Source organism: Macaca thibetana, chromosome 14 (assembly GCF_024542745.1).
Source record: "Macaca thibetana thibetana isolate TM-01 chromosome 14, ASM2454274v1, whole genome shotgun sequence".
NCBI lineage: Eukaryota > Metazoa > Chordata > Mammalia > Primates > Cercopithecidae > Macaca > Macaca thibetana.
In genome coordinates this window covers 58498851-58525757 of record NC_065591.1, presented here as the reverse complement: position 1 = coordinate 58525757, position 26907 = coordinate 58498851, and the positions used below count along the sequence as shown (strand labels likewise).

At 39.5% G+C, this 26907-nt stretch overlaps 1 protein-coding gene across 1 annotated transcript; it reads left to right on the top strand.

Annotated features, from left to right (window-relative positions):
- The first annotated feature begins 12254 nt into the window (after nucleotides 1-12254).
- On the top strand, nucleotides 12255-14291 carry RBMXL2 (RBMX like 2). The gene has a single exon (XM_050756256.1). It carries the CDS (start codon nucleotides 12509-12511, stop codon nucleotides 13691-13693), a length of 1185 nt encoding a protein of 394 aa, XP_050612213.1. The 5' UTR covers nucleotides 12255-12508; the 3' UTR covers nucleotides 13694-14291.
- The last annotated feature ends 12616 nt before the right edge of the window (nucleotides 14292-26907 follow it).

Sequence of the window (26907 nt, the reverse complement as noted above, 5' to 3'; positions counted from 1 at the left end):
TGCTCCTAAGTGCTGATGTGTCAGTGTTTTACTTACTGCACATCAGATATATGAACCTAAATTTTGGGGTTCTACAACAGTGTCACCGCTGTAGAACAGTGGTGATGGTTAGAATAAGTCAAATGAAAATTTTGATATTTTGATCATTATGGATATTTTTGCACTAACTTTTATCTCCAAAAATAGTATTTCTCTTGATTACTAAGTTTTTTTGTATCTCCTTAAATTTGTGCATCAGGCAAGTCACTCCCCTCATGCTAAAATCAGCTCTGGGGAAGAAAGGGTTTGCAATTTTAAACAGAGTCGAGTTGGATTGTCAAAAAAGCAAATAGAGTCTTCAAAACTAACTTTAGTTTTTTTATTCTTTATGTTTTATCTTTGTTTTCTTTTTAATATTTTGTGAATTGTTACTGCATTATTTCTGCTGTCTTTAAATTTATTCTGTTAATATACTAACTTCTTAAGTTGGATTTTTCTGATTCCCAGCCTTCTCTCTTTTATTATAAGCATTAAGGCTATTAATTTCCCTTTACATAGCTGATCCTCTCTGGCCACTCAGCTCCTCTTCCTGCTCCTTACAGAGCTGGCTCTGGATGATCCCTTAACCAGCAGTTGAAATATCACCTCCTCAGAGAGGTTGAGCACTCCATCTTATATATCACCATCTCCCCCTCCCCTGTCCTACCAAAGCACCATGTTTCTTTTTTTTTCTGCCACTATCACAGATATGTAATTATTTTATTTCCCATCGCTTATGTAAGTTCTATGAGAACAGAAACTATGGGCCTTTTCTTCACTGTTTTATTCCAGCCTACAGCACAGTATCTTCTTGCACATGTGGGCTATGATTCAAGAATGAATGAATGAATGAATGAATAAAAACTGATGAATGAATGAAGAATGAATAGAAGCAAAAGCATCCTACTCTTCCAGGGAACACTTGTATTATTTTCCAACTTCCCAGCAACTCGGTGAAGTAGGTGATCTGGTTATCATGGGAAGCCCCGCAGACTCCAGCAGCCTGGGAAGTCACTGCCCAAGACACCTAGCTCTCTGGAGACTCCCTAGAATCGCATCCAGTGGGAGTCCTGGGATTCTGTCCCAGGGTGCCCCACATTTCTGGTTGTATTTTTACATTTCTTTGTGTGTGATGAATCAGCTCTCAAGCCCAGACCTTCCACTCCTCCTTCTGTATCCCTAAGCCAGACGCCCTCAAAACTCAGTGCGGGGCGCCTGGTAGGGGCATGGATGCAGCTGGAAAGGAGGTGACCCCAATTCTGCTCTCCATCACCAGAGAAAGCAGGACCCTGGACAGCGCCAAGCGCCCACAACCACTAGCATTCCTCCCTTTAGTTCTCAGTTCCTTGCCCATAGGGAGCAATTTCGCCAATCTGAGCCGAGGTCCCAGTCTCTGAAGCCACTCTTCTAAAGACAGAAATGAATTCCTGAAAAGTGGATGCTTACCGTTCATTGAAGTAACATAAATATATGTGAATTAAAAGTCAACCACTCTTTTGGTTCATACTGTTTGAATAAATGAGGGTGTATTAGTCGGTTTTCACACTGCTGATAAAGACATACCTAAAACTGAGCAATTTACAAAAGAAAGAAGTTTAATGGACTTACAGTTCCATGTGGCTGGGGAGGCCTCACAATCATGGCAGAAGGTGAAAGGCATGTCTCACATGGCTACAGAAAAAAAAAAGAGAGCTTGTGCAGGAAAGCTCCTCTTCTTAAAACCATTGGATCTTGTGAGACTTATTCACTATCATGAGAATAGCATGGGAGAGACCTGACTATGTGATTCAGTTACCTCCCACTGGGTCCCTCCCACAACATGTGAGAATTCAAGATGAGATTTGGGTGGGGACACAGCTAAACCATATCAGAGGGGGTGCCCAGTAGTCAAATTCATAGAGACAAAAGAATGGTGGTTGCCAGGGTCTGGAGGTGGGGTGGGGGGACACTGGGGTTGTTTAATGGGTATAGAGTTTCAGTTTTGCAAGACAAAGAGTTCTAGAGTGTTTGCACAACAATGTGAATGTACTTTACTGGACTATACATCTAAAAATGAGATGGAAAATTTTATGTGCATTTTTACCACAATTTAAAAAATAAATTGAATTAAATTAAGTTTAAAAATTGAATTAGGCTGGGCGTGATGCCTCACGCCTGTAATCCCAGCACTTTGGGAGGCCAAGGCGGGCAGATCATGAGGTCAGGAGATCGAGACCACCCTGGCTAACACAGTGAAACCCTGTCTCTACTAAAAATACAAAAAATTAGCCGGGCATGGTGTCGGGCATCTGTAGTCCCAGCTACTCGGGAGGCTGAGGCAGGAGAATGGTGTGAACCCAGGAGATGGAGCTTGCAGTGAGCCGAGATCACGCCACTGCACTCCAGCCTGGGCAAAAGAGCGAGACTCTGTCTAAAAAAAAAAAAAAAAAAAATGGAAAGAGAGATTAAATTATATTTTAAAGAAATTAGAGGGCTGGGCATGGTGGCTCACACCTGTAATCCCAGCACTTTAGGAGGCCGAGGCGAGTGGATCACCTGAAGTCAGGTATTTGAGACCACCCTGGCTAGCATGGTGAAACCCTGTCTCTACTAAAAACACAAAAGTTAGCCAGGCATGGTGGTGGGTACTTATAATCCCAGCTACTTGGGAGGCTGAAGCAGGAGAATTGCTTGAACCCGGGAAGCAGAGATCGCATCATTGCACTCCAGCCTGGGTGATGAGTGAAACTCCGTCTCAAAACAACAACAACAAAAAAAAGATTAAAACTTTTAAAAACTAGTAGGTATCCAAATTGGGAGTCCCCCTCCCTACTACCGAAGAATTGTGGGGTGGTATAGAGCCATGGGGTTGCTCCTCGTGTCTGGACCATTGAACCAGAACTCAATCCCTGAAGATAGTGGAAACAAAGTAAGGGTCCCAGGCCACAGGCACTTGGCTCTGCTGAAGGGAAATTTCCCTGACCTTTCTAGTTGGAAAGAGTCTCCTTTAATTGTCTTAGGGACTTATAGCCTGAGGAGATAGGGATTTGCAAGACAATTCTTTGCATTCTCCAACTTTTCCTTGTCAGGACATAGCCCTATGCAGATTTTCTGGGGGGGGGCCAGGGGAAGGTGATTCCTCTTTCTCTATGGTGGATACACTTATCTTCCTCATCTTGGAGCTTCTCTGCCCCCTAAATTCCCATCTAGAGTTACCTGTTCCAGTTACTCTCTTGGAGGATACTGAGTCCAATGTAGCCACTAAGATACTCTGTAGAGAATGCCCCCTCTTTGCCTGGTTCTCGTTCCTTTGGTGTACTCTTCTTTGTTCACCGATATTCACACCTTCACTCATCATTCATATCTACCACAATTCTCTGCCATTAGTTGTAAAAGGAATAAAAAATAGTCATTCTTTGTCATGGTCACACAGAGAACAGTGTATAAACACATAAAATATTCATCGATTATATTTTTGCAATTTCAAGTATTATAAGTATACATTAAATTATTACTTAATTTTTCAAAATAAGTGGTCTAGACCATGGGTGTTAGAATTTATGAAGCCCATATATGTTAGAACCTCTTCATTGCAGTTGACTTGTGTTGGAAGCAAATGCTCAGTGCCACAAAGAAGAACTAGCACTGAGACAAAGGACAAAGGGCCTCTCAGCAAGGCAAATTTACTTCTGCAGAAGGGTATATCTCATGTATGGAGCAAGGGCGAGAGCACATAGAACAAATGAAAGCAGGGGTTTTTATTATCTCTAATGCAGCTTCTGTTTCTGTGTCTTTCCCCTATTGGCTAGGGTTGGACCCCACAATCTAAGCTGAATCCGGTTGGCTAATTTGAAAAGTGCAGGAATACAGTTACACTGGTGGGAAGGCAGGAAGATCAGTGTCAGTGTGAGAAGCCATTGCGATGGGAGGGGTAATTCATAGCATGGGTAGCAGATGTGGAATGTGGGCTCTATAGAATAGGACTGGCAGGAAGGTTGTTTACCAGGGAAGGGGGAACACAGAGAGTAAGGAAGTCTGGCTTTGAAGGCAGGAAACAAAGGACAAGGAAACTTCAGCAAGCTAAACCTTTGAAGAAGAATTTCTTACTGTATCTAACAACTTGCCAACTGTTTAGGTATCCTGGGGACCCCATTTGCAGCTGGCATCTGAAGTGAGGGCAGCCTTATTGGGACTAAACCCTTAAAGTGTGGGTCTACACTAATTCCTGGTACTTAGTGTCAGAATAGAATTGTAGGACACATGGTTGGTGTTGGAAAATTAAGAATTGCTGTTGGAAAATGATATACTATCTATCCTTGATTACTACAGTAGTCTCCCAGCCAACTTGGGGGCTCCTACAATCCCCTCAGATTCAATAATTCACTAGAACCATTCACAGGACTCAAGAAAGTACTATACATTTTGTCATGAGCAATGCTAGGTTAGAAATGACCAGGTCCATGCATGTGTGTGTCTTTCCACAATGTCAGACTTTTATTGATGCTATTTCAATCACAAATGCCACCTGGAGTTCCACGGAGACAATTCTCCATAGCACTTCCTGTTTACTCCCTAGCCAGAGCTATGGTCACACAGGTTCAAGTCACTCCACAAGTCAGCCAATATGGCAAACCATACATAGTAGTGTGCTTAACCAATATTTAAATGTTATATGTTAAACATTTCACAAAAGCAAAATAATATTTATCACCAAGAGGAAAAAGAGAAATGTAAGAGTTAAAGAGGAAAGAAACATGAAATATGGCTTGGCAGTCAAAGACAGGTTTTCTTTAGTTAAAACATGGCTGATTGTGGTCAGGAGCACTTTCTCTTACAGACTAAGAGTATATATTGGTTTTAGGGTGAGGGGGCTTATCACAAGCTTGGAATGTTTATGTGTGTGGAGAAGTTTATGGCGGTGTTGGAATCTCTCAGGGAGGAGGGGAGGTTGTCTTGCGGCAGAAATCTTTCTGGCCCGGAGAGGGGTTATCTCAAGGCTGGAATCTTCCTGGTCGGAGGGGTCTTATCTAGGGGCTAGCATGTCTTTGGTTGGGGAGGAGTTTGAAATGTTTCTTGTTGGAGATGTTATTTGTGGTTTATGGTCATGCTGACCTTAGCCATTAGGCTGATGCCCTTTGGATTTAGGCAGTTTTTTTTTTTTTTTGGTTTTTTTTAAGGTGAACTTTAGAATTAGGGCCTTGACCAAGATGGTGATGCTTCTGCTCTATCAGATAGGAGAAATGGTTAACGAATCAGTCCAGGGAAAGTGAAGAAGAAAGAGTCCTGGTCTGAGCCAAGTGGTCTGGGTGGTCTGTTGGTCTTGCAAGGCAGAGTCTTTTTTTTTTTTTTTTTGAGATGGAGTTTCACTCTTGTTGCCCAGGCTAGAGTACAATGGCATGATCTTGGATCACCGCAACCTCTGCCTCCCAGGTTCAAGTGATTCTCCTGCCTCAGCCTTCCTGGTAGCTGGGATTATAGGCATGTGTCCCCATGCCCAGCTAATTTTGTATTTTTAGTAGAGACGGGGTTTCTCCATGTTGGTCAGGCTGGTCTCAAACTCCCAACCTCAGGTGATCCACCCGCCTCAGCCTCCCAAAGTGCTGGGATTACAGGCGTGAGCCACCACGCCCAGCCCAAGGCAGACTCTTTGACTGCAAGATAGTATCACCCAAGATGGCCATTTTGAGCTGCTCAAGGGCTAATCTTTTATAGTCATGTTGTCCTTTGATGAGAACTGATAGTGGAAGAGTTCTTGTTTGTGTCTTTATGTGATTGGATGCCATCTTTTTTTTTTAATTTGCTTATTAAACAAAACATCCTTGTTGGCAAAGTGTCCTATGAAATATAAAGTGGAGTCTTTTTCTAAGATGGAGTTAGTTATGTCAAGGGTGCTCTATACACTTGTGATTACAGTTTATTATAAAGGATAGGAGGGAACATCCAGATGAGGAGGTACATAAGGCAGGGAAGGGGGAAAAGTGTACAGTTTCCATGTTCTCTCTGGCATGCCACCCTCCCAGCACATCCATGCGTTTATCAACCTAAAAATTCCCTAAATCCCACTGCTTGGAGTTTTTGTACGAGATCTCATTATATAGATGTAACTGATTAAATGATTGGCCATCAGTGATTAAACACAACCTCTAGTGCCTCTCCTCTCTCTGGAAGTCAGGGTGGGAGGTAGGGCTAAAGTTCTGACCCTCCATTCACAGAGTTCGCTTCTCTGGTGAACAGCCCCCATCCTACAGTAATCCAGGGCCCGGACTATAAATCACCTCATTAGCATAAACTCAGGTATGGTCAAAGGGGCTTTTTATGGATAACAAAAGACAGTCCTACCACTCAGGAGTCTCCAAGGGTTTTAGAAGCTCTGTACCAGGAACCAGGATAAAGACCAAATATATATATTTTTATTATATCACAGGATACCCCTTGGTCTTTGAGCATGGGTTCTTTATAGCAAAAGGATCGCCTGTCCGAGCAACATTTTGAGGAAGGAGTGTGGTATAGGAATAGGAGGCTTTTAACTCATTTTTTCCAATTCATTTGACTATTGGTATTGGTATTATAATTTTTATCAACAATGCAAGTGTAAAACAATATTACATTATGGTAGATGTAACTAAAAAATTAAAAGTCAAAAAATGCTGGCATACTAGTAGAGTCCCATTCAGTCCTTAATAATTAGTTCAGTCTATTATCATATTTCATGAAAATGTCTCCTGGGATGAGGTCACTCCAGTTTGCAGGCTTTCATTTGATCCTGCCTAGTTCCAATACCAGGAGTGGTGTCAGCAATAGATGGTTTCACCCTTCGAGGCATCAGATATAACTGAGTAAAAGATAATAACATCTTTTGCTCTGAGCCTCTTTCAAGGTGTTAAAGTACTACTGAGTTTCCCTCATTACAGAACCCATTTATTTGTTGCATTATCCTCATCTACTATTTCTCCTTCTCTCCATTTATACAAAATTTTCTACCTTTGGAAGTGACATTAGGTTCAACCACTGTGCTGGTCTAATTGCAGGCAGCAATACTAATCTAGTAAGTACCTCTCCATCAGCCCACTACCATTCATATAGGTAGTGTTAAATAGTTATAGAAATGGGCTATTTTTACCATTAGACAATATAATTGCGTTCACAGTCAATCCCATTATTTCTAGATGAGGTGAAGGCACAATCTGCCCCATCAGGCCCACAGAAATTCTGACATAAAGTTTAGAATGCAGCTATACTTTATTGTTTAGGAATCATCACTGCCTTCAGCACTTGCAGTTGCAGCCTTGAACCTGTGGCCATGAAGTAGGAAAAACAAAGTTAAGGTGACATGGGGAAGAAAGTATAGTCATCAGTCACCTTTCCTGTGGGAAAAATTGCATAGTCATACCAGCATCTTCTCCCACTCCCTATCCTGCTGATCTACCAGAAAACAAGGAATCTATCTAGGAGACTCTTGTCTCCTTGTTGAGTGTGAGCACACATTTGCAAAGGCGTGTAAGCCAGCTCTTCATGCTTTTATATTCTCCGATTTTAGGCAACCAGTGTTTCAAATGCCCATTCCAATTCTCTATTGAATTATTATATTACTCTGAGGAAAATACCTCTCTGCCCATTCTTGAAATTATAGATTGTGAAAGGTGTTTCTCAGTCTGAAGAAATGTTACTTGGTAGTACAAATTGATGCAATATCTTATATTCTGATTCTTTGACTGTTCTCTGAACATTTGCATCTATCACTGGGTAAGGAAAGCCAAGTCCAGTGTCTATTCCTGTCAAGACCCACTCATAGCCAGCATCAATCCCACCTACCAGCTTGTTCAAGGTCTTCTCCCAGGAACTGTTGACACACAGCCATCTGCAGTGTCTATCTCTTATTTTTGGAAGACAAAATAGTTTTTAGTGGTATTTTGTGCTTCAGAGGTGCAAGAGGAATATGTCTAGAGTTAATCCATCTCTACATTGCTTCAGGCCCCCAGTGTCCCCTCATTTCATGGACCCAGGTGGCCACTTCAAGCAAGCATACTGGGATATCTACTGGTCAATTGCAGTCACCTGCTGAACCTACAAATGTATTCTTCTGTTGGGTGTCAACATGTTCTACCTTAATGCACTCCTCCCCAAATTCCCTTGCTGGTTTTCCTATGGGTATGCCTTTAATAGGCAGTTTTCCATTGCTCTCTGTCTGGCCATATGGTCAGGCCACTGGTCACCATCCACAAAGCAGTAAAAACTCAAGCGGGGGATTTTTATCTTTGTTCAATTCTTCCATCACTATAAGGAAAGTAACACATAATATTTCCCATTAAACTGGTTTGTTTTTATGTTCTTCAAACATAGAGGTGGTCTTCCAAATAGGATGCTGTCCATTTACCTTGAAACTGCTATTTATAAACCAAACAACTTTCTGCTGGTCATTTGAGAACTATTCACAGGGTACTATCCATAGTATAGAATCTGACACCTCCTCACAATATTCCAAGTCAGTCCTGGGGAAAAGAATCTACCTGCTCCCCCAGTAGTGTATTCCTATTGTGACATAAGAAATATGTTTCATTTCTGCTCACAGTTACTGACACAGAGGTCTTAAAACCTTTGGAACTTCCTGGGAGATACGAGTACCCTTTGTTTTATTGAGGTGACCCTTGGCGGGCTCCTGGATAGCTTTGGGATGGCCACTGGTCACCAGAAATACCAAGCCATGATTAGAGGTTGATAATTTTCAGCCTCACACTCCATCCTCCAGGGAGGGGAAATGAGCTATAGATTGACTTAATCAATTGTGTCTGTGTCGTGAAGCCTCCATAAAAATCCCAAAAAGGCTGCCTTTGGAGAGCTTCCAGGGCATAATGTCCTTAAGGTTCATCCATGTTGTAGTATATGTCAGAATTTCCTTCTTTAAGGCTAAATAATATTTCATTATGTGTATATAGAATAGTTTCTTGGTATTTATGGGGAATTGGTTACACGACCACCAAGGATACCAAAATCCAAGGGTGCTAAGTCCCTGATACAAAATGATGTAGTATTTGCACATAACCTGCACATATTCTCCCATATACTTTAAATCATCTTTGGATTACTGATAATACCTAATACAATGTAAATGCTACAGAAATGTTTTTTATAAGGTATAGTTTATGAAATAGTGACAAGAAAATGAAGTCTGTACATGTTCAGTACGTACACAGTGTTTTGTGAAATATTTTTGATCCTCAGGTGGCTGAATCCATAAATGTGGAACCCACAGATATGGAGGGCTGACTATGCTACATTTTTAAATTAATTAATCTGTCAATGGATACTTTCATTGCTCCTACTTCTTGGCTATTGTGAATACTGTTGCTACATGTGTGGGTGTACAAATATCTAAGAACCTGCTTTCGAATCTTTTGGTTATATATCCACAAATAGGGTTGTTGAATCCTATGGTAATTCTATTCCTAATTTCTTGAAGAACTGTTAACTATTTTTAATAGTGGCTGTACCATTTTATACTCCCACCAGCACTACACAGGGGTTCTAATTTCTCCACATCCTTACCAACACTTATTCTTTTTGTGCTTTTGACAATAACTATCCTAATTGATATAAGATAATAAGATTATTACATTTTCTTCAGTCATGGGGCAGTTTCAATTAATGTCTGAGATTGAGCTAGTAATCGACTCAGATGTAAATTCTCCACTTCAAAGTCCCTGTAGTTGTTGGTTGGAGGCCCTCCAGGCTTTTGCCACAAGCCCTAATCTACCCTCCACACGGGTCCATTGTACACAGAATTTGTGCATCCTAGCACTTCAGGTTTTATTCTACACTGTGTGGGCTTGAACAATCTTGTTCCTTCCTATTTAGCAAATATAATCAATATTGCTTAAAGGTGGAATTTATATGCCTTGTGTTTTATAACACTAGGCAGGGAAGCATTCCCCAGTCAGACACAATATCCATTCCCAAAATACATTCAGGTAAAAGAGACACAATCATTTCACATAAAGCCCATGTAAGCATTCCAGTTTTCGCCCAAACTTTGATATTGATCCTATCATTTTTTTGCAGAGCAGAGACCCTGTTTTAGGGGCCTGTGCAACCCCTCCCCTACAAATATGGAAATAAAGGAAAATCTGGAGTTCCTTTAAGGGAAATTCCATGCACCTAGCTAGCCCTGAGGAATGAAGTGAAGGAACTTCATCAAATTCCTTAAATGAATAAGGAAATTAATAAGCAAGAAAGTAATAGGAACCTAAAACAATAACCATGGAAGTTAGAGTCAGGAGATTTTTTGTTCCCCTATAGACACTAAATATAATGTCTTAACATATGTCCCTGAGTTGTCTTTCCGAAACCCAGATCCCACCAAACAATTCCACAGGCAGGTAGAACTCAGATAAGAGGGAACTGAGGACTAAACTCTGACAATCATTTTTTGTTCTAAATATCTTCCTGAGGGGCCTGGATGGAGTCACACTCAGGAGCCAAAGCTCATTCTTCTCTGCTGACTGCAAATTCTCTTCCTTCACCAACTGCAAATCAGAAAATCTTTGAATCTACCTATGACCTGTAAGCCCCCCGACTTCAAGAGCTATCTCTCTTTTGGGCCAACACCAATGTGTAACCTCCATGTATTGACTTATGATTTTGCCTGTAACTTCTGTTTTCCTGAAATTTACACTTTCCTTTAAAAATCTTTACCTGTAAGCCATGAGGGAGGTCAGAATTTAAGAGTAGCTGCCTGGTCTTCCTTGCTTGGAGCCCTGCAAATAAATGCCCTCCTTTTTCCTGCTGCACACCTCGGTGTGGATATCTTGTCTTATTGTGCCAGGAGAGCATATCTCAGGTTTGATTAATAAGTGGCACAAGTGAACCATCTGGAGTGATGGAAATGTTATAGATTTTAATGTGGGTCATGGTTACATGGATATACAAATATATAAAAGTTAAGCAGTAACTTATAAAGTATTTACTTATAAAGTAAATTCTTTATAAGTAATTTTATTTATAAAACTTGATTTTATAAGTAAATTTATAGACAGTATTTTTAAGTTAGCATTCAATAAAAACATTAAGGGCAGTCATTCAAAAAAGTAGAAATAGAAGGCATAACTTCTTCCATAGTAGAGGAAAAAGAAACAAAGACAAATCACTTATTACAAGAAAAGGCATGAAAGATGGAAAAAAGGAAGAGGAAAAGGCATGGCTGATAGCAAAGATTTAGGAAGAAATCGCAAAAGTACTGAAAGATATAAGCGTCACACAAAATGGACTAAGGAAAAAAGATTTTTACGAATGATGAGGATCATTACATAAAAAAGGTATTCACCAGAATACGTAGCAATTCTCATTTTTTATATATCTCAAAATACAACCTTAAATTACATGAAGCAAAAACCAGACATAAAAACAGAGAAATTTACAAATCCACAATTATGGTAAATTTTAAGAGAGTGCTAGTGTTTGCCAATTCTATCAAATAAAAAATAAGTTAGAAAAGGGAAGATTTAAATACCACAAAATAAGAGAGAACTTTGTCAAACATTTAGAGAATACACTTTCTGCTCAGTATATATGGAACATTAATTACACCATATTAGGTCACAAAGCAAGTCTCAATGAAAAACAATGGATATCGTACTGAGCATATTGTAAAATAACCAACAGGTACATATGTTTGAAAATTTACAAACATACTTCTTTAATACATGGTCCAAAAAGGAAATAATAAAAATGAGAAAATATTAGGAACTGAACAACAGTGAAAACAACATATATAACTGCTCAAGGCATGATATTAACCGGTGCCTAGAGAATAAGTTCTAACCTTAAATATAACAATTAGAAGAAATATTTTTTAAACTCTTAATGTGCTAAGTGCCTTATTTAAAAAATTAGAAGAGAATAATATAAACAATAAATCCAATAAATGTAGAAAGAATAAAGACAATAGCACCAAATAAAATCAAAACAAGATCGAAAAGGCTAAAAGCTGATTATTTTTAAAAGATCAGTAAGATAAAATTTAAACTTGTAAACTGTTATTACTCTATTTTTCAATAATTGAAAAATGATTTTTAACTTAATAATTTTAGTAATAATTAAAATTTAACTATTTTTTTCTGTTTGAAAATGGTTTGGGTAACTTAGGTTTGGGATCATTATAATTGTTCTCATTAAAAGAAATAGAAAAAAATTTTTTCCACCTAACGGCTTTTCCCTGAGCTTTCAGGAGGCCATTAAAGCCGTTAAGCCCGGGTCAGGTGAATAGGAAGTTAAAGACTAAAAAGGAGACACAGAACTGCCGACTTTCCCGACGGCGAATCTGCCCTCCGCAGACAGCCGACCAATCACAGGCAGTAGGGGCGCGCCCTGCAGCAGGCTAAGGCAGCGGTTCCGGGGACTAAGCCACTACGCGCCGCCCGACCGGTAGGAGCCGCCCTAGACGAGCGAGCTCGAAGGCCTCGACTGGCGCCGCCTCATCGCCTCCCACCGCCACTGACCGACCGTTCGACCGGCAGACATGGTTGAAGCGGATCGCCCAGGGAAGCTGTTCATTGGAGGCCTCAACCTCGAAACCGACGAGAAAGCCCTCGAAGCCGAGTTTGGCAAGTATGGCCGCATCGTCGAGGTGCTCCTGATGAAAGACCGAGAAACCAACAAGTCGAGGGGCTTCGCGTTCGTCACCTTCGAAAGCCCCGCAGACGCCAAGGCCGCCGCCAGAGACATGAACGGCAAGTCCCTGGATGGTAAGGCCATCAAGGTGGCCCAGGCCACCAAACCGGCGTTCGAGAGCAGCCGGCGAGGCCCGCCGCCTCCTCGCAGCCGCGGTCGCCCGAGGTTCCTGCGCGGAACCCGCGGAGGTGGCGGCGGCCCGCGGCGTTCCCCCTCCCGGGGCGGGCCCGATGACGACGGCGGCTACGCGGGAGATTTCGACCTGCGGCCCTCCAGGGCCCCGATGCCTATGAAGCGCGGGCCGCCGCCGCCGCCGCGCAGGGCCGGCCCACCCCCGAAGAGGGCCGCGCCGTCGGGTCCGGCTCGCAGCAGCGGCGGTGGAATGCGCGGGAGGGCCCTGGCCGTGCGGGGGCGAGACGGCTACTCAGGACCACCGCGCCGAGAGCCGCCGCCCCCGCGCCGCGACCCCTATCTGGGCCCACGGGATGAGGGCTACTCGTCCAGAGACAGCTACTCGAGCCGAGACTACCGCGAACCCCGGGGTTTTGCCCCCTCGCCCAGAGAGTACACCCACCGCGAATACGGCCACTCCAGTGTCCGGGACGACTGTCCCTTGAGAGGCTACGGCGACCGAGACGGCTACGGGTGTCGCGACCGTGACTACGGGGATCATCCCAGCAGAGGTTCCTACCGAGAGCCCTTTGAGAGCTACGGAGACCTGCGCGGCGGCGCCCCAGGACGGGGGACACCGCCATCTTACGGAGGAGGAGGCCGCTACGAGGAGTACCGGGGCTGCTCGCCGGATGCCTACAGCGGCGGCCGCGACAGTTACAGCAGCAGTTATGGCCGGAGCGACCGCTACTCGAGGGGCCGAGACCGGGTGGGCAGACCAGATCGTGGGCTGTCTCTGTCCATGGAAAGGGGCTGCCCTCCCCAGCGTGATTCTTACAGCCGATCCGGCTGCAGGGTGCCTAGGGGCGGAGGCCGTCTAGGAGGCCGCATGGAGAGAGGAGGAGGCCGGAGCAGATACTAAGCAGGAACAGACTTGGGACCAAAAAGCCCTTTTCAAAGAAACTAACAAAAAGAAGAACCTGTTGTATGGTAACTACCCAAGGACTAGTACAAGGAAGAGTTGTTTTTACCTTTTAAGAATTTCCTGTTAAGATCGTCTCCATTTTTATGCTTTTGGGAGAAAAAAACTTAAAATTCGTTTAATTTAGTTTTGGAATTGTTAACGTTTCTTTCAACAAGGTCATGTTAAAAGTATATGAACCTGAGTACTAGTCTTCTTATATTTACAAGTAGAAATTCGATTAATGGCTTCTTCCCTTGTAAATTTTCCTGATAAATGAGGCAAACAGTCCTAAGATCTTTCATAAACATCTGCTCACCTAAAATGGAAAAATGGATCATTCTGCTCATTTAAACCAACTAGATTTTGGGTGGAGAGTGGGAGGGATTGGTGTATGCTACTCTTAAGATTTCAGGGTATCTTTCAAACTGAATCTCTGTTTCCAGTATTAAAAACCAACCAGCAACAACAACAACAAAAGTGATTTAGATCAAATGTTTATGTAAAGAAAATTATATTCAGTCAGTAAATCTGAAAAGTAAATGGATAATGTTGGCCATGTTTTGCCTTTTTGCCTTTTCTTTGGGAATCTACAGGATCACCTGTCCCCTCAGTCCCAAAAGTACTATTTATGTTTTGAACAACAGTGGAATACTATATAAAAGGTTTGGCCAACCAACCACAAAGCTACAAAACAAGCAAACCCAAAATCCTTCAATTGATAGCATTCATTTTCACCACCAACAAATTATTAAGAAACAAGTAGAAAATAAACCAGTGGTGGATTTGGGGATCATAATGGCTTCCATTCCTAACTCCAAGCTACTTGCCTTTGGCTCTAGAGCCAGCCACTGAGTCCTGTGGAGAGAATTGAGCTTCTTCTCTTAGGGGTGGAGGAATCAAAAGTGAGCAGCTTCAGAGCTCGGGAGCAAAGGTCAGAGAATCCCTGAAAGAGCTTGGCGTTTCAACCTCAGAGGATCTCAAACTGGCATGAAGGGGCTGGTTTTCCTGTCCACAAAAGGCGAGGGGTTGGATGGGTTGTCTCCTAGTTCTAAGGTAGGGAGAAGGGCTTCAACCGAAAAAGATTAGAGTCTTTCTCCAAGGTGTGTCAGGAGGAACATAAGTTTCCTCTTAAACATCTTTTCCATTCAGCACCTGTGGATCCCCCAATTTATCTGTGAGAAAGTTAATTGTATAGTCAAGGGACTGTAGCAACAAGAGAAAGAAGGATCGGGTTAAGGAGTATGACCCATGTTCAGTGTAATAATTGCTGGAGGAAACAGATAAGGGAACAACAACAAAAAGTACTTAAAGGGATCTGAATGCAACACACTCACATACACAACTTTTAAAAACATGATTTTTTTGACAAAATAATAAAGTAGGTGCATTAAAGGAGAGGACACACTAGTGGCTCAGAAGATCAAATGCAAGAAATAGCTAAAACATGATCCAGGAATTAATCTAGCAAAAATAAGATCTTTATGAAAAAATTGCTAATCTTTATTAAAGGACATAAAAGAAGAACTATAAGAGATTGATATGCTTATGGTTGGGAAGACTTTATTATAACTATTCTCAACCTCATCAAATTAATTTGGAAAAACAATACAACTTTAAATGAAGTCACTTCACGATTTCTTTCACACAGCTCACCTCCCCTCTTGCCTAATAACACTGTTTATTTGTGTTGATCAATGATGGAATAATAAAAGATTTGGTAAACCAACCACAAAAAATATCAATAGCTTCATTTCACCACCAACAAATTATTAAGAAACAAGTATTTAGAAAAGAGACACTACTGGGAGAGAGAGCTAATCCTCAAATTTGCATGGTGGAATAAAGAACAAGAAAAGCCAAATCAATTCAGATGAACAGTTGTTAGGAAGTACTCATCCTACAGATACCAAGACTTATTACAAAGCTCTAGCAATTTAATGGTATGGTATCAGCAAACAAGGATAGACCAATAGACCAAAACTGTGATCTTAGAAACGAGTCCACTTCTGTCACATTATACAACAGAGGTAATTTTTAAAAAGTCATTGGTGGCAAAATGCACTTCTAAAAAAAAAAAAGACTATCTGTTAAAAGATAAACTGAGATTCCATAACAGCATATACAAAAATACATTCCAGATGGTTTGAAGATTTAAATGTGAAGAGGAAATTTTTAAACACTTAGAAGAAGATGAAGAAATGTGTTCACCACATTGGGGTCGAGAATTCCATTTTAAGACAAAAAGCACAAACTTAGAAGGAAAGTATTGATAATGTTTTCCACATTATTATTAAGGTATTTTAATGATAAAAGTGATGATTAACAAAGTGAAATTTCAAGCCATAAATTGGAAGAATATATTTACATTGAAATGACTTCCAAAAGAATGCTTAAAAATCAGTAAGAAGAAAAAAATACCAAGAAAAAAATGGACAAAGGACTTATATTTTTGATAGATGTGTAAATTGATACAATCATTTTGGAAATACTTTTAGTAATGCCTAGTAAACTTGGAGGGTGCATACTTTAGGACCCAGAAATTCCATTTCAAGGAATGGACTTAGAGAAATTTGCACATGTTCACAAGGAGATATGCACAAGATTGGTCAGTAAGGCACCCTTTGAATGTTTACAACAAAAAATAGTCTACCTGGAGTGGATCAACTGAGATTTACTCTTATGATGAAGCTCAGGGTAGAAGCCAATATGAATCAGCCAGGTCTACATGTATCATTGTGGGTAAATATCAAATTATTAATATTTGGTGGAAAAGGCAAATTGCATAAATATAGGTATAGTAAAAAACAAAATAGAATTTGAATGATAGCATGAAAAGTCAGGATATTTAGAGTTAAGAGGAAAGGAAAAAGATGGGATGAGGAGTGGACTTCAGTAAAAAAATAAAATTTGAATGATAGCATGAAAAATCAGGATATTTAGAGTTAAGAGGAAAGGAAAAAGATGGGATGAGGAGTGGACTTTAGCTGAATGTTTTATGTCTTTAAAAGTGATGGCTCTTAAGCAAAACTGACACGTTTAACATCTTAAATTTCTGTGGTCTGTACATTGGCATCTCTTAATCCATAAGTTCAAAATATTTTATAATACAAATTTTAATATTAAAAAATAGAGCTTAGCATACCACCCAGCATGTAACTACTGAAAAACGTTTGTTATTAATATGCTGAAACTCAGCTGCAACACTCTTGGCAATCATTATTTCTCCTGGCTTTGTTCTTTCATCAATATGGATGATGCCTTATTCTATTTTAATGAGTTCTTAAAACCTTTCTATCCTGGACTGTGCCCACAGCTTGTTTACCATAATCTCAAGGGTAGAACCTGCAATACCTGAGAACCAGATCTTAGAGGAAGGTGCAATTTTTCCCTCTGTCGTCTGTTTTGAAGTGTAATAGCGATGAAAAACATTTTCCAATCAACAAATAAGCTGTTTCTGAGGAGTAATCTCCTGAATATTGAAACTATTAATAAAAACAAAGTATTAACATTAGGAAACTAAAGATTCACTGGAGTTCAATGAGTTAATTTAAGAGATTGTAGCATACAAAGGTTGTAGAGCTCTCATAATACAACAGTCTCAGTATTTACTGAAAATTAATTTATTAGAGCTATCTTTGTAGGAAAATATGCCAGAGGTCTTGTCAATTGAGAACTCTTTATAATCACTTTCATAGTGATGAGAGAGAGAGAGAGAGAGCTTATCACATGTTTTCCAGAACTCACCCACTGAGTAAGATGTAAAGAATTTGTATCTCAGTGAAAAACCTTTATATTTTCTATCATGTACTTTTCTCCAATTACTCCTGAAACCCCATCTCCTCCATATTCCCTTCCAAAATGGTTTCAGGAGCATTCAAATTGTCCACATGGCAACTGACAGCATTACTGAATCCCCCACAAGGTGAAGCTTGAACATCTGTTTCTGATCACAACCTGAATCCTACTGTGGCTCCTGGGACTATCTTGGAGTGCTAGAGGTAGAATTTTTTTTTCCCCATAGGGCAATAGTTTCCTTTTCCCCCTTACCTCAGGCCAAGTGAGATAGAGAACGCTTTTCTGCTAGTGTTCCTCCTAACTGGGGCCTCTAACATTTTCAACCTTTATGTGGTTTCCATGCCCCCTCCCTTTTAGCCTTTATTTTAAAAGTGATATAACTTTCCTTCTTTTCCTCCATATAAATGTTCTCTCTGGGGATAGTTACTATGTTCTCATAAATGTTTTCCTCTTTAGAATGTGTTTAAGAACTCACCAAGCAAAATGAGGCTATATTGCTGTTGCTGTGCACACATGATATCCAATGCTCGTGGAAATTTCTTTCAGAACCTACATGTTCTATTTGTGGTGAAGTTTATTCTGAAGCTAATTACTCTTACAGTGTAGCACATCTAAGAATGATTTAAAATGATTTTGATAAATATTTTGTTAGTAATATTGAATAAAAATATCAAGCACAGAAAATTAGAGGAACTACATAGCAATTATGTCCTTGTTGAATGTATCTCACTATCATATTTATTGAATTGCTCAAGGGGAATAAAAAATATGAGGACCTATTATGAAAGTTTTAGAGAAAACTTTGGAAGAAATAGTAAAGCTTTCTCAGGTTTGAAGGCTGCTTGTTATAGTAGAGAGATAATCTTTTGGTCATATACATAAGCTCTCATTCTGTTATTCATATAACTTGGACAACTTTCTTAAAACTTTGGACCTTCCTTTTTTTTCATGTGTGGGGATAATACAGTTTCATAGTATTTGTGGAAGTTTTAAATAAGATGACTCATATACAACACCCAGCACAATGCCTGGAATGCAATGGGGCTCATTAAGTGGTAGTATTACAGCATTCTACAAAGTAGTAGCACAGACTTTCCTTTGGAATTTATCATTTATATTCCTTGTAAAATTGCTTCTGTACTCAAAAGTCTTAAGAAAAATTACACTTGAGAGTTTTAATTGTATTTACTCAAGCTGCACTTATCCAGCTTGAAATCTTGAAAATATATTTGACTCTTTATAGTCCCCATTAATTTTCTGCTACCTCTTCCTTCTTCACCTCTTCGGTTGAGAGGACCAGAACTTCCGCCATGGGCCCCATTCCTAACCAGTCTAAAGTAAGGCAGGTTGATGTTATTGTAGAGGCTTGATTCCTTCTTATCTAGTAGGGTTTAGAATTATTGCTCTCTGGCATAATTGTCTTAGACTCAATTTTGCCCCAGAAATAAAGTGCCTAGTGCAGTGCCTAGATTTTTTTTAAATGTAGCTATTTTTATTGTTATTTACAGTTGACTCAGGCTTTGAGGCACCTAAAGAAATCTCTGAGTTGAAGAGTGTAGTAATTTAGAATAAGTGATATGTAATCTCGTAGACCTGAATTTAAATCCTGTGTCCACCATTCACTAACTGTGATCTTGGTCAGGTTACTTAATTACCCTTTGTGGTTTTTTCTCCCTTACCTATAAAATAGGAGCAAGAATGCTCCCCTCATGAGATTGGTTGTCCATCTATCCATTTATTCATTGAATCTAATTTTTATTTATGTAGTACCCACCAAATGGCAAACACTGTGCTAATATCACGCCAACTAAGGCAAACAGCAAAGCAGCACCAAGATCACAGTTAGTGAATGATCTTGGTCATGTTGCTCTTTGATTTTTTTCCCTTATCTATAAAATAGGGACAAGAATGCAATCATACTTGTTTGCCAGATTAATATTCATTAAGGATGATTCACAGAGACAGTGGAGTAGTAGTTGTGAGTTGCCCAGATGCATTCTATGGGAATACACAGATTTAGCAGGATTGGACATCAGCTTTGAGAGAGGAACTCCCACATTTGGGCTGTGGGGCTTTTGAGTTGCATAATATAGGAGATTCCAGCCACTACCCTGGAATAATTAGGGGTTAGGATATAATAGCAATATGTCATGGCAGAAATAGCTATAACCCTGTCACTTCAGTGCTCATGGTTGTGGATCTGCAGGAGTTGAGGACTTGATAATAACATCAGTCTGCCTTAGACAGGTTAAGAATGGGTCACTGAACCTTGCAGTCAACAGCTGGAGAAGGGAGAGACAGTAGAATATAAATGGGGCTGAGAAGAACACGTTTTTTGTGAATAATGCTTTTATCTAAGATGGTAAAGAGCTGGAGTCAAAGTCTTGCAATTGAAGCTGTATGGCAGCAAACTAGAGTCAGGACTTGCTACATCAGCATTCATGATTGGGAATGTGCTAACATTATAGCTGCAGGGGTAATTGTGGCCCAAGCTGTGCAGCTAACCATGATTGATTGCATTAAAAATTGTCTAAAACCAGTTTTCAGTGAAATTAGCAGAAGGCCAATCCTTTCCAAGGTGCCAATCTACTGTGGATTAGTTTTGGATAAATTAATCCTTGTCTCTTAGCTAAGCAATGGAGAGCCAAAGTAGACATTATTAATTCTCACATGGAACAATGTTCAAAAGGTAAGATAGACTGGTTAAATTATCATACAAAAAGCAACATTTTAACCATGACAAGTACTGTGAAAGAGAGATACATAGCACTATGAGACATATTTTTAAAAGCTTGGTATAATATAACAGGGGTCCCCAACCCCTGGGCTAGGAACTGGGCTGCACAGCAGGAGCTGAGTGGAAGATGAGCTGGCAAAGTTTCATCTGTGTTTATAGCCGCTCCCATCACTTGCATTACTGCCTGAGCTCCACCTCCTTTGAGATCAGCAGCAGCATTAGATTCTCATAGGAGCATGAGCCCTATTGTGAACTGCAAATGTGAGGGACCTAGGTTGCATGCTCCTTATGAGAGTCTAATAGTTGATGATCTGTCACTATCTCCCATCACCTCCAGTTGGTACCATCTTGTTGCAGGAAAAGAAGCTCAGGGCCTCCACTGATTCTACACTATGGTGAGTTGTATAATTAATTCATTATTTATTACAATGTAATAATAGTAGAAATAAAGTGCACAATAAATGTAATGTGCTTGAATCATCATAAAACCATCTTCCCCGACTCCCTGGTCCATGGAAAGTTGTCTTCCACAAAACTGCCAAAAAGGTTGGGGACCACTATAGTATAGGACACCCAGAGAATGCATCCTTAAGTGATAATTGAACTAAGATGTGAAGGACGTATAAGAGCTAAATTTCTATGAAAATTAAATGAGATAATATATAAAAAGCATGTAGCACATAGTAACCCTCAATGAATGGAGACTGATTTTCTTATAGCTATTCTCTTTTCACGTCAAAGCAGTTTTTGCTAGGAGTTTGTGCTATATAAATAAAGGTGAAGGAATGCAGATGAATTAGTAACAGACACTAATTTAAGAGAGCATATCTTGGGGTTGATTTGCGGGAGAGGAAAAATGAGAAACATAAAATGTGAATTAACAAATAAGAGAGGCAAATAATATGAGATCAGTTCAAGGTCAAACTAGTAAGAAAAAAAAACCAGATAAAATGAAGAAGTTGGGGAAAAGACAAGGATTGGCAAAAAGACAAGGATTGGCTGGATTAATGCCCCGGGAATAACTACTGATACCCCCTTTAAAGTCTCAGAGCCAAGTTCACAGAGAAAGTCGCTTTTAAAGGCATCAGGGTTGTTTGAATCTGAGATGAATCAGACACTCTTTATCCGTCAGGCACTCAGAGTTTAGTGTGGGTAACATTTTTCTGCATAAACTACCTAAAATGCAAAACAGAGCAAAGAATGTTATCAAATAGGCGTGAGCAATGTGCTAAGCAAACCAATTCTGATTAGGAGAAGGCTTTCCAGAGGTTGTGAAATTTCAAGATTTTCCATGAAACAGGGAAACCCCTCTTTAGTATGTGTATGTTGTCCGCTTTAAATACAGCTAGGTTTATGTGTTTCTATTTGTAATTAATTTTAGGAGTGTCCTCATCTTGTTGATTTTATATCCCATCTCTGCTAATTTACATGGAAACTATTGAAACTTCTGAAGATGGGAGTGATTATCTGAGCTGCAGTTTGGCACCTGAGAGATGGACCGAAGAGAAAGGCTGGAGGGAGAGAGCCATCCTAAACATACCTAAGGCTTGCATTTTTTTTTTTTGTATTTAAAATTGCCCTAGTTGATTAAGTGGCTGAGTGGAGGAAAACGTGGTTCCTGACACTGAACAGAAGTTACCGTATGATAACAGTCCACTAGATGTCACCAAAAGCTCAAGGATTGGCGCTTTATGTTTCCTTCCTTGAACCTGCTCCCTGGAACTTGGACTCTAGGGTCTGTGGATGTAGGCTAGGTGCTGCTTATGCTTTTAACTGGAAATCCCCATATAATCAGATACTGCACATTATGTACAGTTGAAAAGAGCAGAAGTATATCCAAGTATATATAAGCATTCAAATTGGTGGGAAAAGTAATTCAATCACTGATGCTTATTTAGTTGGCTAACCACTTTGGAAAAAAGTCCTAATGATTTTGGTCATTATACACCAAAATGAGTTCCAGGTGGATTAACTTTTTTTAGGCAGGATTTAAACTTTTTTAAAAATGTGGTAAAATACAACAAAATTTACTATCTTAGCCATTTTTAAGTGCACAAGTTTAGTGGCATTAAGTACATTCACATGGTTGTGCTGCCATCACCACCATCCATCCATAGAACTCTTCATCTTGCAAAATTGTGGATTAACGTGCTTTTTTTGGGGGGGGATGGAGTTTTGCTCTGTCACCCAGGCTGGAGTGTAGTGGTATGATCTCGGCTGTCTGCAACCTCCACCTCCCGGGTTCAAGCAGTTCTCCTGCCTGTCTCCTGAGTAGCTGGAATTACAGACGTGTGCCACCACACCTGGCTAATTTTTGTATTTTTAGTAGAGACGGGGTTTCATCATGTTGGTCAGGCTCGTGATCCGCCTGCCTCAGCCTCCTAAAGTGCTGGGATTACAGGTGTGAGCCACCGCGCCCAGCCAGATTAACTTTTTAAATGTAAAAAATAGAAACAATAAAAAGTTTAGAAGAAGATCTATTTGTGTTTTGATATAATTGAGTTTTGGAAAATTTTTCTAAACTCAACAGTAAAGGAGGTATCACGAGTTATATATTGATAAATTTTATTACCATAAGATTAAAATTTTGTTTACATCTAATTAAGCCTCAAAGTTTATTCATTTATTATATATATGAATAATTTATCATATATTCATTATCGTGTGGTTATAGGACTTGTTGGTTTTCAGCAATGGAGCTGCTGTCAGTTCCTAGGGACCTCTCACAATTCCTTGCCACCAGCTCCTAGGGACCTCCCACAATTCCTTGCCATGTGCTCCTCTCACAGATCCTTTCACAATATGGCAGTTTATTTCTTCAAAGGCAGCAAGAGAGAGTCTCTCTCTCCAATCTGCTAATGCAGTTCTTATATACCATAGCAACACAATCTTTTTTTGTCATATGGCATAATCTAACTAAGGGAGTGCCATCCCATGCTTGTTTATAACATGGAGGAAATGTGCAATACAAGTTTTAAGAAGATACTAAAACATTGGAGGCTATGGTGGAAGGAGGATGCCTTGAGCCCAGGAGTTCAAGGCTGCAGCGAGTCATGATTGTGCTGCTGCGCTCTCTGGGCAACAGAGCAAGACTCTGTCTGTTTAAAAAAAAAAAAAAGATACTAAAATATTGAATAAAATAGAGGTTTTGTGGGGCTTTGTTGTATAATATAGAGATTATATCAGAGATCTGGAAAAAGAAACCGTTTTTATATTTTCAATTAGGAGGAAATGTTCTTGGGAAAATAATCACTCTGGGCATTTAGACAGCCTGGAAATGCAGTTCCACTTTTCAGATGCTTACTGGTATTCAAGAAAATGTTCACCCATTGAGGAGGAATGAAGAGGCTCATGACAGGGAACCACTTTGTACTTGGCGTTGTCCTCAGCCTTCTGTTCACTCATTTAGTACAGATCAATTCAATCTATAGATTACAATGTTAATATATTGTATTTCTTAATACATTTAAAGTCTAAATTCACATTGAAGCATTGCTATAAAGAGGCTGTACAGTGAAAAAAGTAGTTGGTATAATTAGAATAAAGAATTGACTATTAGTGAAAATTATGCATTTAGTCTGTTAGCCTAGTATTCTTCAAATTTAAAAATTAGAGGTTGAGAGAAGTTAAAATAATTTTTACATATCTGTTCTCTAAGTTACCTTTCTGGTTCTAATAATAGTCATAGAAATAACTAATATCTTTGACTGATTCCTCTCAGCAGGTATCACTGCTGATACCTGCAAGATAATTTACCTCATTTGGTCTTCTTAACAACTCTATGAAATAGATATCATTCTTATAGCCACATTACAGGTGAGGAAACTGAAGCCTAAAGAAATTAAGTAACTTGACCAAGATTACGGGAATAGAAATTTGGTAGAATAATAACTTTAATCTGATTAACTGACCTCTAGAGCCTAAAGTTTTACCCACTAGGTTATACTGCCTGGAAGTTACCTGTGCCAGGTAAGCCATAGCATAAAAGCTCAGATCTCTCTTTTTTGATATCAATCTAAGTAGCTCAGTTCTCAGCCTAAAGTCTTAGGAAAAATTTATAAATGAGGAGTATTCACTCTCTATTTAATAAGCATGCATATTATAGAAAAATATGTAATGAGAAGCAGAAATACATTAAAAATTAGCGTATAGATTACTTAAAGATAAAGCCCACACAAGATCTAGTTTCATCCAATATGTTAATATCTTTTTATAACTCCCACTTCATACTTCCTCCGTGGAAAAGATACATGGGTAGGACATGAGGACATCCTAGGTATTTGCTGTGTTGTTCTTTGCTGGGTACTGACGATTCTTAATTATTTTGACCATCAGCTTCCTTACAGTTAGCATATGATCGCTTAACTTGACAGTTGTTTTGAATTAAGAAATCTCACAATGAATCTTGAATGGAACAGATATGTATGCTTTAAAAAAAAAGTCTATAGTGTTGTTTGGTATCAAATCCAGAGTTAAGCTCAGCTTTGTCAGAATATTGGGGCATACTTCCTTCATAATGGCTGCTTTCTAGTGACAGTTGTCAGGATATAACTTGAGGTGAAAACATTCTCAGTGTTCCATTCCCCGGTTTAATCATGCCCTCACCTGAATCCTTCAACTACCTCACAGGCAGCAACTCATTGACTCCTATCTGGTATGAGATTGTAAACTGAAAGATGTCCTGATTTCCCCATTACAAGATGATACTGTCTTCTGTTTTATCCGTCAGCTATCTTTATCAGTAACACCAGAAAATTATATGTAATAAGACTTTATCTCTAGTCTCAAATTTGTGCTGAGGAACTTAATCATCATAACGTTCTTATTATCATTTGTGTTTTATCTTATTATGTGGCCTCAAATACATAGACAGTGTATGTGGTTTTAGCCTTCCATTGTATCTGGAAATTTAATTGTTATAAGTCTTTTCTTGTAGACCTTATTCTGTATTTGAATGAGATTCTAAACCTTCTACAGTTGCTACAATTACGTTTGTCCCTATCAAAATCAGAGATCTGGGAAAACAAACCATAATGTTTATATTTTCAATTAGGGGAAATGTTCTGGGGAAAGTAATCACTCTGGGTATTTAGACAGCCTGGAAATGCCGTTCCACTTTTCAGATGCTTACTGGTTTCCACGAAAATGTTCACCCATTGAGGCGGAATGAAGAGGCTCATGACAGGGAACCATTAAGTGCTTGGCATTGTCGTCAGCCTTCTGTTCACTCATTTAGTACAGATAGGTATATACTACTGGCTGAGCGTGGTTCTGAAGGGTAGAAATGCAAATATGAGACACTAATTATGATCTCTATCTTTGAGGATTTATTTCTCAGTCTCGTGAGGAAGAAAAACACTAACTAGAAATTGCAATCCAACTTACATATGAGTACAAATGAGAACACTTCATCCTGGAAGCAGAAAATATGCTTCTGCTTTGGAATAGGAGCAAAATTGAAGACTACAAGTGAACTGAAAAGAAGGCAGAAGTGAAGTAGGAGCTGGATAAACTGTTACATGTTTTCTCTTTTATGTCCAGTGAAATATATTTGACAGTAGAACTGCAAAAAAAATTAACATTGAATTGAAAAATTTCTTTTTAGAAGTGTTGAAGAAACACCATTTCTCTGATTTAAGGAAGTCATAAATATATTTGAATGTTTGATATACTAAAATTGCTCAGTAATATTAGTTTTCACTAAATGGATTTTATGACCTCAGTAATAACACTGCTTTATTTACTTTTATTATTTCCAATGGAGTAAGCAGTCCACATATAACTAATATATTTGGATTAACTCCTCCGTGCTTCATTTGTTTTAGGAAGGATTAGCAACAAAGCTAGATTTGGGATCCTTGTGGGAGGGGTGTGCTTTTATGAAACACTCATTTGATTTTATAAATGTTTCTAGATGTCCAGGAGAGATGGAATTAACTAGTCCTCAGCTCCTTAAGGATATAAGTGTTGGCTAACCAGAACAATAACTATCAAATTAAAAATAGCAGTGGGGCAGTACTCAATCAAGGACTAATCCAGTACTATGGCAACAAGCACTATTTTTGGCCCTATGTGAAGGTCAGGTACTGTGCCTCCTAATCATTTTGGATTGCTCTTTCCCCAGCCTCAGATAGCTTCCTCACATATTTGCATGAATCAATACTTGGCTAAATATTCTAGGTGGACCCTCTGGAGATGTCTGGAGATTTTTCTTAGTGCAGCCTCTTTTCTCTGTTACTCTGGCCTGCGAATGGTAGCACCTTTCTTCCCTTCTGAACTGTTGTCTCTGTATCCTCAGCTAAAGTTACCAGCCAAGCTCTGCCTGAGTTCCTCCTCCCTGATTTCCATAAAAATAGGTATTTTGATAGAAAAATATAATTCATAGAAATTGACTCAAGGATAGGTAGGAGATATAAACAGGATAATAACCATGTAAGCAATTTTAAATCTGTGAAAGAATTCTCTGAAAGCATGCTTATTTTGGTTAGATTGCAAATAAGTAAAATAAAATAATTTCCCTGCTATATAACTCACTGAAGTATATTTTAAAATATAGACGATATTTAAGTTCATTTTATAAGCCAGTATAAACTTGTTATCAAAACCTGGCAGATATGAAAACATGAAAATTATAAACACT